Raw genomic sequence first — 12690 nt, forward strand, 5'->3', positions numbered from 1 at the left:
GCGCTGTTTTTCAGCCGAACTCCCCAGGCGTGGACGCTGTTCAACTCCGTTCTTATTGAGCGCATCGGGCGGCCAAAGTGGACAGCTTTTTTCGTTGTTGCGCAGTGGGCGCTGAAAAGATCGTTAGCCTGCACAGCGGAATCTGTCGGCACCCATGTGCCAAAGTGAAGTTCACTCCCTTTTTGAGGAAAAGGCCTTACAGCCTGTGCCCGATTGATTCATGGGTTGTTTCACATTCGACTATCACAAGTAGATCGGTGCAGTGGAGAACTTCTTTTCATTATCGTCGGTGTACTGCAACCTGTCCGCTCGATTCAAAATTGGGAAGAGCGTAGGATGAAAACAAAAAAAAAAACTTTTTTTTTTCTTATGTATATCGCGACTTCATGTATCTTAGCGAAAGCGCCGGTGCGCTTCGATTCCTCCGTAGAAAGTTTTCTTTTCACTTTCAATCAACGCGTTTGTTACAATTTTAGTCATTAAGCTGTCCGCGTCCCGGAAGCCAGCTGCCGACAGATCCGCTTGAGCCCTTTAGAGCCGAGTTCGGTGCTGCGTTGCGGACCAGGGCTCTTTGATCTCGCGCGTTCTGTGGCCTTTCTGCTCTATTGTTGTGGAGTGCCCTTCGTGCTTCTGCCGTCTGCGTTCTTTCACCACGCCGAGTTTTTCGCACGGAAAAAGCTTCGCAGTTTTCACTACGCACCGTGTGGTCCAATGCCCGCTCTGGGAGACGACATCGTTCGATTCGGAGCAAAACAATGATTAACACATGAGACAGCTACAGTCACAGCTTTGTTGCATCCACAGCCTATCCCTACAGCTTCTCAACTGCTAAAATTAAGCGGGGTTTTTTTTCTCGTTTTTTATTATTCGATTTTTATCTGAATGGTTCGCAGGTCGTGACATTCATACTACAACCTAAAAAGCACGCTACCACAGATTCCTACTCCGAAGCCTCCTAGTTTTGCCCAGCACACCAATGTTAGCCCCTCCAACAGCAAACAAGGTTAGGCTATTCGTGCGTTTCTAGAGTTACCTAGACGTGTCTTTCGTCAGCCGCATAAGTGATTATCGCTAGGAACCATCCAGTCTCGATACACGCAGCCATCGACTGAAACAAAATGGCTGGCTATAGTTCCTGTTCTGTCTTTGTCCCAGCGACGCCATTCAGCCCGTGATCGACAGCACTCTCGGGCATTTTAAGACAAAAAAAAAGAAACAATTGCACAGTGACCGTGCATATCGCTGGTCCAGAAAGCCGGTCGAGTGCGACTGTAGTTGCCAAGGTCGATGGATCAATATGACCATGCTATACTTGTGCGTCGCATCCGGGCACATACATGCAGTGTTCGCGGTTTGTTGTGCGTGTGCCTCTTTATTATTGTATTATTTTTTCCACATGTGTTTTGTAGGAAGATGAGCAAGCGTTCCTCTTTCTGAACTACCCTCTCTACCATATCTACGTATAAACTCAGCTATAGCGAAGCTGCCAAGTTAAGGCGGCCGCTCATCGCCACGCGAACACTGTAGCTAACAAAGGATCCCTTGTTGCACTGTGAAAAGCGTGAGCTCCATCGGTTGGCCCACCTTTCACGCGCATAATCAAACACAAGCTGCCTCGAAAGAGCACCCTGCGGCGGAATTTGCGAATTCATTTGGGGGCTAAGCACTACCACGATCTAAACAAGTGTCTCCTGGGTACTTCAGCACCGCTTGTGGCTTGAATTTCCAACGAGATGGAATGGTCCTGGACATTCAGACTATAGTTGGACATTCAGGCTCATTGGATATTCCGTCTCGGTTGGACATGTTGTACATTCAGGATTTTTAGGCATTCAGTCTCGTTGGACATTTGCTCGTTCCGAAATACGGCAACATTGCCGCCACTGTCACCGGGTGAGGATTGGATTTATCACAACAAGTTCTGCTCTAGAATGGCACCTGTAACTGGCAAACAAAATCCTCAGGAGAGCACCTACGATAATAATATAATGGAAGGCGCAGGATCTCCAGGGCACCTAGGGGGCAAAGGGGGGGATCAAAGCTGGAACCAGGACGATTTGTGGGTTGGGACCGCCAAGGCTGGAGCGTGCCAGGGGTGTTGGCATACAAGATTGGCTGTATGCAATAGAGTACAACCAATCTTATACACCCCCGGCACGTGGAGGCCTCGGCGAACCCCAACCCACGAACCATGTAGTCCGGGATCCAGCCTTGGTGTCCCCATTGCACCAGTGGTGTCCCAGACGCAACGCTTAAGTATACTAAATAATGACGCGTTGTTTACACTTGGTAATTTCTCAAATTCTCACTTCCGTTCTCCTGTTGGACATTCTGTCTCGCTGCACATTCAGTATCATTGTAAATCCTGTATCAGTTGGACATTCCTTCTCATTGGTAATTCAGTCTCGTTAGACATTTCGTCTTGGTTAGACATTCAGGCTATTTGAGTATTCAGTCTCGTTGGACGATCAGGCTCTGAATCCTCGAGTGCTACATCTGCGCCCAGACAATAAAGCAGCAGTGTATTATTTAGTATGTGTCTTTCAAGCCCTTATCACTAAGCCACAGGATTCAGTGCCTCTACAGACCCGTTGTGCTGGCTTAGCGGTTATGACGTTGCGCTGCTAAGCATAAGATCGCGGATTCGATTACCGGCCGCGGTGGCCGTATTTCTATGGGGTTAAATGCAAAAACGCTCGTGCACGGTGCATTGGGTGCATCTTAAAGAACCCCAGGTGGTCAAAATTAATCCGCAGTACCCCACTATGACGCGCCACATGATGAGATCGTGGTTTTGGCATACAACACGCTGGAATTCAATTTAACTTTTCAGTGCCTGCAGTCACTTACTGTAGTCGATATTGATTTTCTTCCTTTTCTTGTAAACCAGCTTACTCTAAGTTCGTATTTTTACGTTCCTGTGCGAAAATGACACCCCGTTAGTAGTGTTTTGTACAGAGTTGGCTGTTACTGGTTGCCAAGGCAATTTTTGTAGCAGGTTATCATCATCATGCTTATCATAATAATGTTTCTTGGGCGAGAAGTCAGAAAATAGGCCTCTATTTTCCTCACCAAGGATTCCAACTTGTGTCCGTTACATGTGTGCCCTTGTGCCTCTTCAAAGTTCTCATAAGAGTCGTCGTCATGTCGTCATTGCGCGCGTCATCGTCGTTGTCGTTGTGCGATCATCTGTCCTAATCGTCATCTTGCCATCGTCACCGTCATCATTGTCGTCGTGCCGGTATTGTTGTGACCAATGTCGTCACCGATTTTGTCGTGATCGTCATCGTCGTTATCGGCGTCATTAAGCCTTGTGCAATATACTTCCTTTTGACATTGAACTCTTCTCTATGCGCTTGCGTTGGTACTCGTCTTGTCCTCGTGGATTGTCTCAGGCAGATCAGGTGGTGCTATCGAGTTCTAAGCCCCTCCCCCCCCCCCCCCCCTCTCCCGTCATAGATTAACGGCCACTCTCAGGCGTCGCATCATGCCTGAACGCGTCTGCAGGCAACGTGTGTAGGCGGTGCGTTGTATATAGAATACAATCTTTCCTCGTAGGATTCCATTTCCCTGCATGCTCTGCATTCTTCACGCTAGAACTCAATTAAGCAGCATTTCTCTTGCGAACGGTTTTGAATGAAATGCGTGCTCGTAGGGAGAGTATACCCCGAAATCGGCGCAATATGCTGTGGCTGTGCCACGTATCGCACGTTGACAGGCACGCCACGGGAGCGTAATAAAGTTCGCTATGTGGCCACCGCTGTGAGTGCGCCGAATACTGGCCCGCGTCCGTTCGTGGCGGCTCTTCATTAAAGTGAGCGGTACGGGCGACTCATTCCGCTTCGGAATTTCGAATTGGAAGTACGCACGCGCACATTACAGTGGTTCAAGAGGCGAGCAAGCTTCATCCCAATGGCCATAACAAGTTCCTTCTGTCACTCCCACATCTTCTATTTATCAGATCTTGATGACAGCGGGCCTCACATTCTTACACAATGAAGAATAAAAAAAAATGCACTGCCTGAATGGCGCTTTATATTATGTTTCTTTTTTTTTTCCTTAATGTTCATTATTGACAAATTCTGTATCTTGAAAGAGTCTGGGTATAAAAACAAGTGCATGTGCCATAAAAACAGGAGCATCTGCCATACAACCGTGCGATGTTGTGAACAACCAAGAAAATCAGGGACCGAACACAGATAGCAGTCCGCTCGGGATAACGGCTTGCGATTCGTCAGATCCCGTCCGATGATCAATCGTACTAGTCAGCAATACGATTATTCAAGACAGCCCCCACTAACGGCGTGTTGTTGTTGTTGTTGTTGTTGTTGTTGTTGTTGTTGTTGTTGTTGTTGTTGTTGTTGTTGTTGTTGTTGTTGTTGTTGTTGTTGTTGTTGTTGTTGTTGTTGTTGTTGTTGTTGTTGTTGTTGTTGTTGTTGTTGTTGTTGTTGTTGTTGTTGTTGTTGCTGCTGCTGCTGCTGCTGCTGCTGCTGTTGTTGTTCACGAGCGAGAGCACCACCGTGAATTCGACCCCTGAGTGGCGGCTGACATCAACTCGGCATTCATCCGCGTTGCACCGTTTTCATGCATAGAAACTAGAGTGCGAGGGAGCACTCGAGTGAAAATGTCGTTAGCGATAGTGATTGCAATATTTCTTAACGAGGCACTCGTTGCTTGCTGAACGATCGCGTGGAACACAATCATTCCTCTTTGCGGATCATACGCTGGCCAATTAGGTTTCAAAGTACGGGAATGTGACACTGTCTTTCGCTAGATTCACTCTTTCCTACGACTACCGCCGATCTGCTCCAACCTAGATTCTTTGTACCGCCGAAACGACCGGCGTTCTTCTAACAGGGAAGATTCCTATCTTGCCTACGGCTCTTCTGGTTTAGAAATTTTCCCGGGGGAATTTTTTGCAGGGGGGAATTTCTCCTTCAGGGGGAATAGCTCCCGCTATTATTTTATAAAAAATGCTCTATTGCTCCAAATGTGTGTTGTTAGCTACGGGCTCCAGTTCGTTAATTGCAATTTGTGCGCTTAAGTAATTAGTGAAAGACCTAATAAGTGCAATTTGGTTAACTAATCGAATAAGCATTTTCATTTCTCGGGCAACTAATCTCCCCATCTTCGAGTAATCCAGTTAACGTATTAAAATTGTACTATCTGCCACAGGCAATTTTTAGAAATTCTGTAGAGTCTAAAAAGGAAAAAAAGAAAACACCCGGTATGCTGGAAGACTCCGCGGTGTTTTGCACATGTCATGCTGCCGAAAATATTCGTCGTGGCGCGCGAGCATTTGAGAGTCGAACAAAGTCTGGCTTTGTAGTCCGCTCATCGTATACCACGGTAGTCTGGCCCAGGATCATCCGAAGTCTGAGTTACGATCGAGTTGGAGGCTTCGTACCCTTCCCGCGGCTTGCACTGATCGATGAATCCAGAGTACACCCCACTGATGCAGCAGCGGAACCATCCTGTTTACCACGCCTGGAGCACCACCGCTTTCACATCTTTACGTTTTAGCGCCTGCGTTTCAATGCTGGCCGCCGGCCTCACTTATTCCTTTCACTTCGTTGCTGGCTCATGAATGTATCGCGCAGCTTATAGATCGCCCCGCAACGGCTGTCTCGTGAGGCATTGCTGCTCGTAGTGCACGCACGCCGTCAAGGTCATGATCACGCACTTGGTCGGAGTGGTCAACTTTAACGAGGAAGGTACCATGTTCGACAACCCGCTAAGGTGCTTCTTCATCATCGGCAGGACGACATGATGGTGATGGTCACCGTTGAGCTAGAGCAACGACGTGCGAAACGGACGCCACTAATGCAGCTGTAAACTCCCGTACGAGATGTTACTGTAAAGGAGAAGATACATTAATGAAGGCTAGAGAGGTTAGAGCAAGTAAACACCTGGCATATACTACTTCACATGGTCAAGGTGAACGACGAAAAAGAAAACACCAGACCAATACCCTGTAAAGTATAAGTACAACAGGACGTCGACAGTAGGCGACAACGACGTGTTAAGGTGGTTCTTCCAAGTGTGTCTCAACTGAAAACGAACTTCACCTATATGCAGTCATCATCATCATCCGCCTATATATATGTCCACTGCACGACGAAGACCTTTCTCTGTGATCTCCAATTACCCCTGTCTTGCGCTAGCTGATTCCAACTTGCGCCTGCAAATTTCCTAACTTCATCCCCCCACCTAGTTTTCTGCCGTCCTCGACAGCTGTTCCCTTCTCTTGGTATCCATTCTGTAACTCTAGTGGTCCACCGGTTATCCATCCTACGCATTACATGGCCTGCCCAGCTCCATTTTCCCCGCTTAATGTCAACTAGAATATCGGCTATCCCCGTTTGTTCTCTGATCCACACCGCTTTCTTTCTGGCTCTTAACGTCAGGCGTAACATTTTCCGTTTCATCGCTCTTTGTGCGGTCCTTAACTTGTTCTCGAGCTTCTTTGTTAACCTCCAAGTTTCTGCCCCATATGTTAGCACTGGTAGAATGCAATGATTGTACCCTTTTCTTTTCCACTGCAGCGGTAAGCTCCCAGTCAGGATTTGGCTCAAATGCCTGCCGCATGTACTCCAACCCAATTATATTCTTCTGTAAATTTCTTTCTCATGATCGGGGTCCCCTGTGAGTAACTGAACTTGAATTCAGTAGACACTCCTATATGAAAGCTCTTCTGACAGACATAATGTTTTTGCACAATAATCACCACAGAAATGTAAGAAATAACAAAAATATCCCGCAATGCCGTTTAATGTACCGTACAGTGCGTGTGCGTGCGTGGGGGGGAGGGGAGAAAGGGGGCGTGTATGTGTTTTATTGGCCGCTCTATTCTCAGTTGCAATGATAAAGCTCAGAATAGTTGGATGGCCGTGTCGAAACTACTATATGGCAATTACTTAACTGTTGTAGAACAAGGAATGTCACTAAAGCCTTGCTCTACCACAGTCAATCACTTCAAGCCTCCATTTTCCTGTGAACCTTTGTCTTTTATATTGCAATTAGGCATATATGTGGCAGTATAATTTCTATGACGCCACATCTTTAGTTGTGTACTAAGGCGATGGTGGCCAACGTTGAAAACTTTATTGAAAATTCTGCAGAAACCACCGTAGATGATTCTCAATGTAAGCGAAACTTGCACTACCTTGAACCATACTGTACTTGGCGAAAAAAGAAAAGATTATAAGTAGGGCTCCGTGTTTTCGGAGCTTATTTTTTTTAATTCGGAGGGTGTTTTTCGGAGTTTATTTTCTGGCGGAAATTTGGAGTTTATCGGAGCTTATTTCTCGTTAATCCCCAATTCTCCCAAATTCGGAATTAAATTTTGCATTATTCTCAATACTCCGAATTCTTAGATGAAATGATATCTGAACACGAAGACATCAGAACACACGAGGCGTATTTTTGTTGTCTGGCAGGTTTGAACGCACAAACAAATATACACACAAGCACAAACACTTGAATACAAAACACCTACGTTTGTGCGTATTACGACCTTAAAGCTTGTTGTAATAGACGCAATTATACTGTCACTGATGGAAGCACGCTCCTTTCGATTGATCATTCTCAGCTTTGAAAATTCTCTTTTAACGCTTGCGTTAGAAGACTCAGCGCGCAGCGAGAAAGCACTGGCCAATGGACAGTCTGAAGTCTCCAAAGCGACAGGGGTTCAACAACGTTACTGATTAATTAGCTCTGATAGTTCGCAAAATCACTCATGAGTTGGCTCATGTCGTCAGTCTCAAGAAACAATAACTTAAAAATCGGCGCATAGGTTTCGAATGCGCGCGGTAACTCATGCTTCACATTTAGATTCACAACTGAACACTATACCAAAACGATTCACTGGTGTACTGGAGTGCATCGAAAAAGTTCCTCTCAACTGTCTGTCTCCACTTTTCAGCGACAGCAGCGTAGTATCCATGAAGGTCTGCGACAGTCGTTGAGCGGTCATGTGTCTCTCGCTCTGCACGCGACAAGCCCTTTGTTAAATGTGCGATAGGTTTGGTCTACGAGATACTGTGGACGAGAGGTAAAGTTTATATCGTCCAAACCGGCCGATGTATCAATGACTGCTTAGAACATGCCCTTTCGATATAGAAAGGAACAGGGTCATATTGGCCGTTAGAATCGGAGTTTAACGGATAAATCCGAATTATCAAAAATTTTACCGGCGAGTGTTTATCGGATTTTTTCGGATTTATCCGAAAACACGGAGCCCTAATTATAAGGCATCTAACTGCCGTAAAGACAAGAGTAGTGTATTCCTTGGTACCGCCCTTATTTTTTCTTTGTTTTCTTTTTCTGTCTCTTGTGATCGTTGTGGCCTTAACACCTTATTACGTTCATGTGCCCATTCGACCCCCTTCATTTCACCTGCGCATGTGTTGTATTGAAGCATAAACATAAACTCTTCTTGCCCTACAATAAACCTTTAGTTGCAGTTCAGCGTTCGTGCTTGTCTGCTTATGTGTTCGTCCATGAGCCCACAAGTCCTCTGTACTTACAACGATAATTTCCACTCAGTGCTTTCTCAAGCTGTCATGCTTCAGCATTTCTGGAATACTGAATACAAAATAGAGTTCATTACTTCAAAGAATCTATGAAATAGTTCACACTTTGTGGTTCCACGTATTTTGACTAGCTAAGCTGCCGCTAGACACTTCACTTATGTCCTAAAGTTTTGATTTAGCTGCCCGATAAATTTATGCTTATCGCTTCGAGGCGTGATCTCGAATTGTTGAGGAGATAACCTCGAGGGGTCCTCACCTTTCTCTTCGACTTATTTCACATTGTGTTTTTGTTGAACGTAAGGATGTATCACTATTTTCTTTACGACACGTTTTGTTCTCCTTTTTCTTACCATTTGGCTGAGCCTCGCAGCATTCGCTTCTCACTTGTAATGGTCTCTTAACCGTTGACCAGCATGGTCTTTAACGTTATTTTTTCCGTAATATTCGTTCGATACTTTTCCAAATATGCAGTTTATTCTCACGCTTTAGCAGTTTGTTTTTTGTTCCCATATGGTTAATTGAACGACACTTTCGTAATCGTACCATAAGGTATCAATTTAAACTTATAATCCAAAGTAAAACTTGCTCCTTACTATTCACTTTTGCAATTGCATTGCTCAGTGTAAATTTGCTAGACAGACTAAAAAAGTCAGTGCGGTTTGAAGTCGTTTTCACTGTCTATAGCTGGTCTTGGTAGCTAGTCTTGGAGGCCCAATATAAGCTGTCATTAATACCACATCATACAACACCTACTAACTCCTCACGAAGAACGGAATAAAAGAATACAATACAAGCAAATCAGATTTGGGGTATAGTTTCAGACGTAACGGCATCAGCAGTTTTGGGCACCGCGACCGCACCAACCACAACTGACCACTCAAGAAACGTCTATCGGAAAGAATGAACAATTTGACCTCTCTAAGCTGGCATGCAAGTCAAAATACAATGGCTAGAGACGTCAGCTCTAATGTGTGGGCTCTCATGTTCTCGCAGGCACGTCATGCTGCCGGGGGCAGCCCCGACGGACGGGGCCTGGCGGCCGGGAGCGAGTCGCGATGCAAGGTAGCCCCGAGCACCGTGGCGGCGGCCCGGTAGCAGCATGAACGAGACGTGCCAGTCTAGCGTGCCGCCGGACAAGCTCTACGAGCCGGTCACTGTGGCCCTGTTCCTCGTGCTGGGCCTCATCAACGCGCTCGTCATATTCGGCAACCTGCTGGTCATGGTGGCCGTGCTGGCATCCACGAAGCTGCGCACGGTCACCAACTACTTCGTGGTGTCGCTGGCCGTGGCCGACCTGTCGGTGGGGCTCATCGTGCTGCCCTACTCAATTGCGCTGGAGGTGCTCGAGGTGTGGCTCTTCGGCCACACCTGGTGCCAGATCTGGCTTGCTGTGGACGTGTGGCTCTGCACGTCGTCTATCCTGAATCTGTGCGCCATCAGCGTGGACCGATACCTGGCCATCACGCGGCCAGTTCGCTACCGCAGCCTCATGTCGTCGCGCCGCGCCAAGCTGCTCATCGTGGCGGTGTGGGTGATCGCCTTCGTCATCTGCTTCCCGCCGCTCGTCGGCTGGAACGACGGGACTCAAAACAGCGTGCCTTACCACGGGTCGAACGAGACCTCGCACAATTCGAGCATCGTTGCCGATGACCCATTGCCGCTCTGCGAGTCCGCGCAGTGTGTGCTCATAAACAACAAGGGCTACGTTATCTATTCAGCTCTGGGCTCCTTCTACATACCGATGCTGTTCATGCTGTTTTTCAACTACCGCATATACCGCGCCGCCATCCAGACTGGACGCGCCCTTGAGCGAGGTTTCATAACAACAAAGTCGGGCAAGATCAAAGGACGCACTCAGGACCAGAGGCTTACGCTGCGCGTCCATCGCGGCAACGATTCCGCTATGAACGCCAAGCGAGGCAGCGAGCACCTCGGTGCTGAGACCTGCATCGACGGCATCGTCACCGGCCGTCGCAGGCCCGGACTCAAGAAGTCGCGGGACGAGCCGTCAGCCAGCGCCCGGTCGTCAGCCAGCAAGGCGCGTCAACAGAGTGACCAGCGGGCCACGCGCTCGGCGCCGCCTTCGTTCAAGTCGAACAGGGGCAGCGCCCGCAACAGTGGACGCAACGGCACCTCCACGTCTAGCGGCGGCGGCAGCAAGGGCTCACGCTCCAGCAAACGCAGTCAACGATGGCAGGCCAAGCGGTTCCGCACTGAGGCCAAGGCCACCAAGACCGTGGGCACCATCGTGGGTGGTTTCATATGCTGCTGGCTGCCCTTCTTCACCGTGTACCTGGTGCGTGCATTCTGTGAGCACTGCATCCCCAACCTGCTGTTCTCGGTCTTCTTCTGGCTCGGATACTGCAACTCGGCCATCAACCCGCTCATCTACGCGCTCGTCAGCAAGGACTTTCGGCTGGCCTTCAAGCGCATCCTGTGTCGCTGCCGCCTCAAAGAGGGAGGCGTCTCGTCACTCATCAAACAGATCCACATGCTCACCGTACTCGACGACGCACCCCCGGACAACGCCGAGTCGCCCTAGAATCCTGGTCACATCCTTCTCCTGCCCGTGCTGTTGGGGCACTCCCGCTGAGCTCCACTACTTGTTTGCACCTCACCCGCTCACTGCACCGCGTGTCTGTGCCGTAGTGACTTTGTCGGTGTTCATCTCACGGCTGTAAGGTCTTTTTCCTCACCCCCGTGAATCACTATAGCCGCAGAGCAAACGTGCCAGTACCAGAGCGTTGCTGCCACACGTTTGTCACACGATCAGTTGTTAACTGTTTGTACACACTAAGTGTCTCGTTGTTACTAGGCGTTTGTGGTCGTCCCTACGCTGCTGTGCGCACTTGCCTCGTACTTGTGCGTAACAATATGATCTCGTTCACGTTTTGTCTAGCCCAGGTGTGAGGTCTCCGCTCCCCGTGAGCGTCCTGCAGCGTTCGAAGGTAGTTCGAAAGGTCGCATGCCTACTGAGCTGCAACCACGGAGCACAAATTTGTACCAAGAGCACTGTGTCTCTAACAGGAAGTGCCGTGTAGTTTGTATGTCCCTAGAACCGGTAGCCATGCTTTAACACACAGTGAGTGCCACTTCGCAAGTAAACAAGCAGGAGCACCCAGCTTTCAATTGAAAGTACGCCGAAGTTGTTGCCTGCATATTTTCCTTGTGCTCTGAGCATATTCTTTCTTTTTGTAAGTGAATGCAATTTAATCAGGTATTTAGGTGGCTGTAATAACAGTCATAAAATATAACTTATGAATGACATTATTTCATAAATAAAATTTTCACTACTGTGCGAGTTGTCTTAATTGCTCACGAGCTAGTTGGTCGGACATTATCGTTTCATAAGCAGCGCACGTGTTAAGACATGGCGTAACACTAAATCACGCAAGCACGAACCATGAACTGAAAATGAAGGTTTATTGCGGCGCGAGAAGCATTTATGTTTGTGCTCGAACACCATGCATGTGCCAGTGAAAAGAAGAGGTGGATGAATGGGGTACATCAAAGGGATATGATTAAGGCCGAGGACCTTCAGAGGAAGCTTCAACTCGGGGGCTCCCATCTTAACACATGAGAAAAGAGAAATCGTTTTTCTCGACAACCACTGCACCGAATTAGATGAGGTTCCTTGCATTTCAAAGAAAATGTTACAATCTGGTGAATAGGAAACGGATTTTTTATTTATGCCGTCACTCTTTTAATAAAAGTGTTGAATGTACTAATATTAAAACTAATATTAGTCACTAAAGCTAAAAACTAATCACTAATAAAACTAAAATTATCAAGCTTGCAACTCTGACTCAACAATGCAAATGATATCACAATTCTGTAAATTGCATCAATTCTGAAGGTGAGTAGGACTTTTGCAAAACACTCGTAAACAATATAACAAATTTATCTGAGATAAATTTTAATACACCAGCTTCGTCCACTTTGGACGTTCTAACAGATGCAATTGACACAACTGCGATATCTCTTTTTGGTGCATAGTTACGGGCTTGTAAATCCTCGTGCTTCTATTTTTTTAAATATATCCATTTTCGGTAATTCTTGTAAAAACGTTCAGGCCCTAAAACAAATTGCGCCTTCAAAAGTCACTATAGCTTACCTTTCTTTCAAAAATGCAACAAATTTCATTAAAACCGGCCCA

General features: G+C 47.2%; 1 protein-coding gene across 1 annotated transcript; it reads left to right on the forward strand.

Annotated features, from left to right (window-relative positions):
- Window positions 1-9533: 9533 nt before the first annotated feature.
- LOC119432145 (probable G-protein coupled receptor No9) lies at window positions 9534-11789 on the forward strand. Its single transcript, XM_037699481.2, has one exon. It carries the CDS (start codon window positions 9634-9636, stop codon window positions 11074-11076), a length of 1443 nt encoding a protein of 480 aa, XP_037555409.1. The 5' UTR covers window positions 9534-9633; the 3' UTR covers window positions 11077-11789.
- Window positions 11790-12690: the final 901 nt, after the last annotated feature.

Source organism: Dermacentor silvarum, chromosome 1, assembly GCF_013339745.2.
Source record: "Dermacentor silvarum isolate Dsil-2018 chromosome 1, BIME_Dsil_1.4, whole genome shotgun sequence".
Classification (NCBI taxonomy): Eukaryota; Metazoa; Arthropoda; class Arachnida; order Ixodida; family Ixodidae; genus Dermacentor; species Dermacentor silvarum.

Excerpts from the sequence above, each read along its gene's own strand:
- LOC119432145 (XM_037699481.2), top strand. The coding sequence starts at position 9,634 with ATGAACGAGACGTGCCAGTCTAGCGTGCCGCCGGACAAGCTCTACGAG.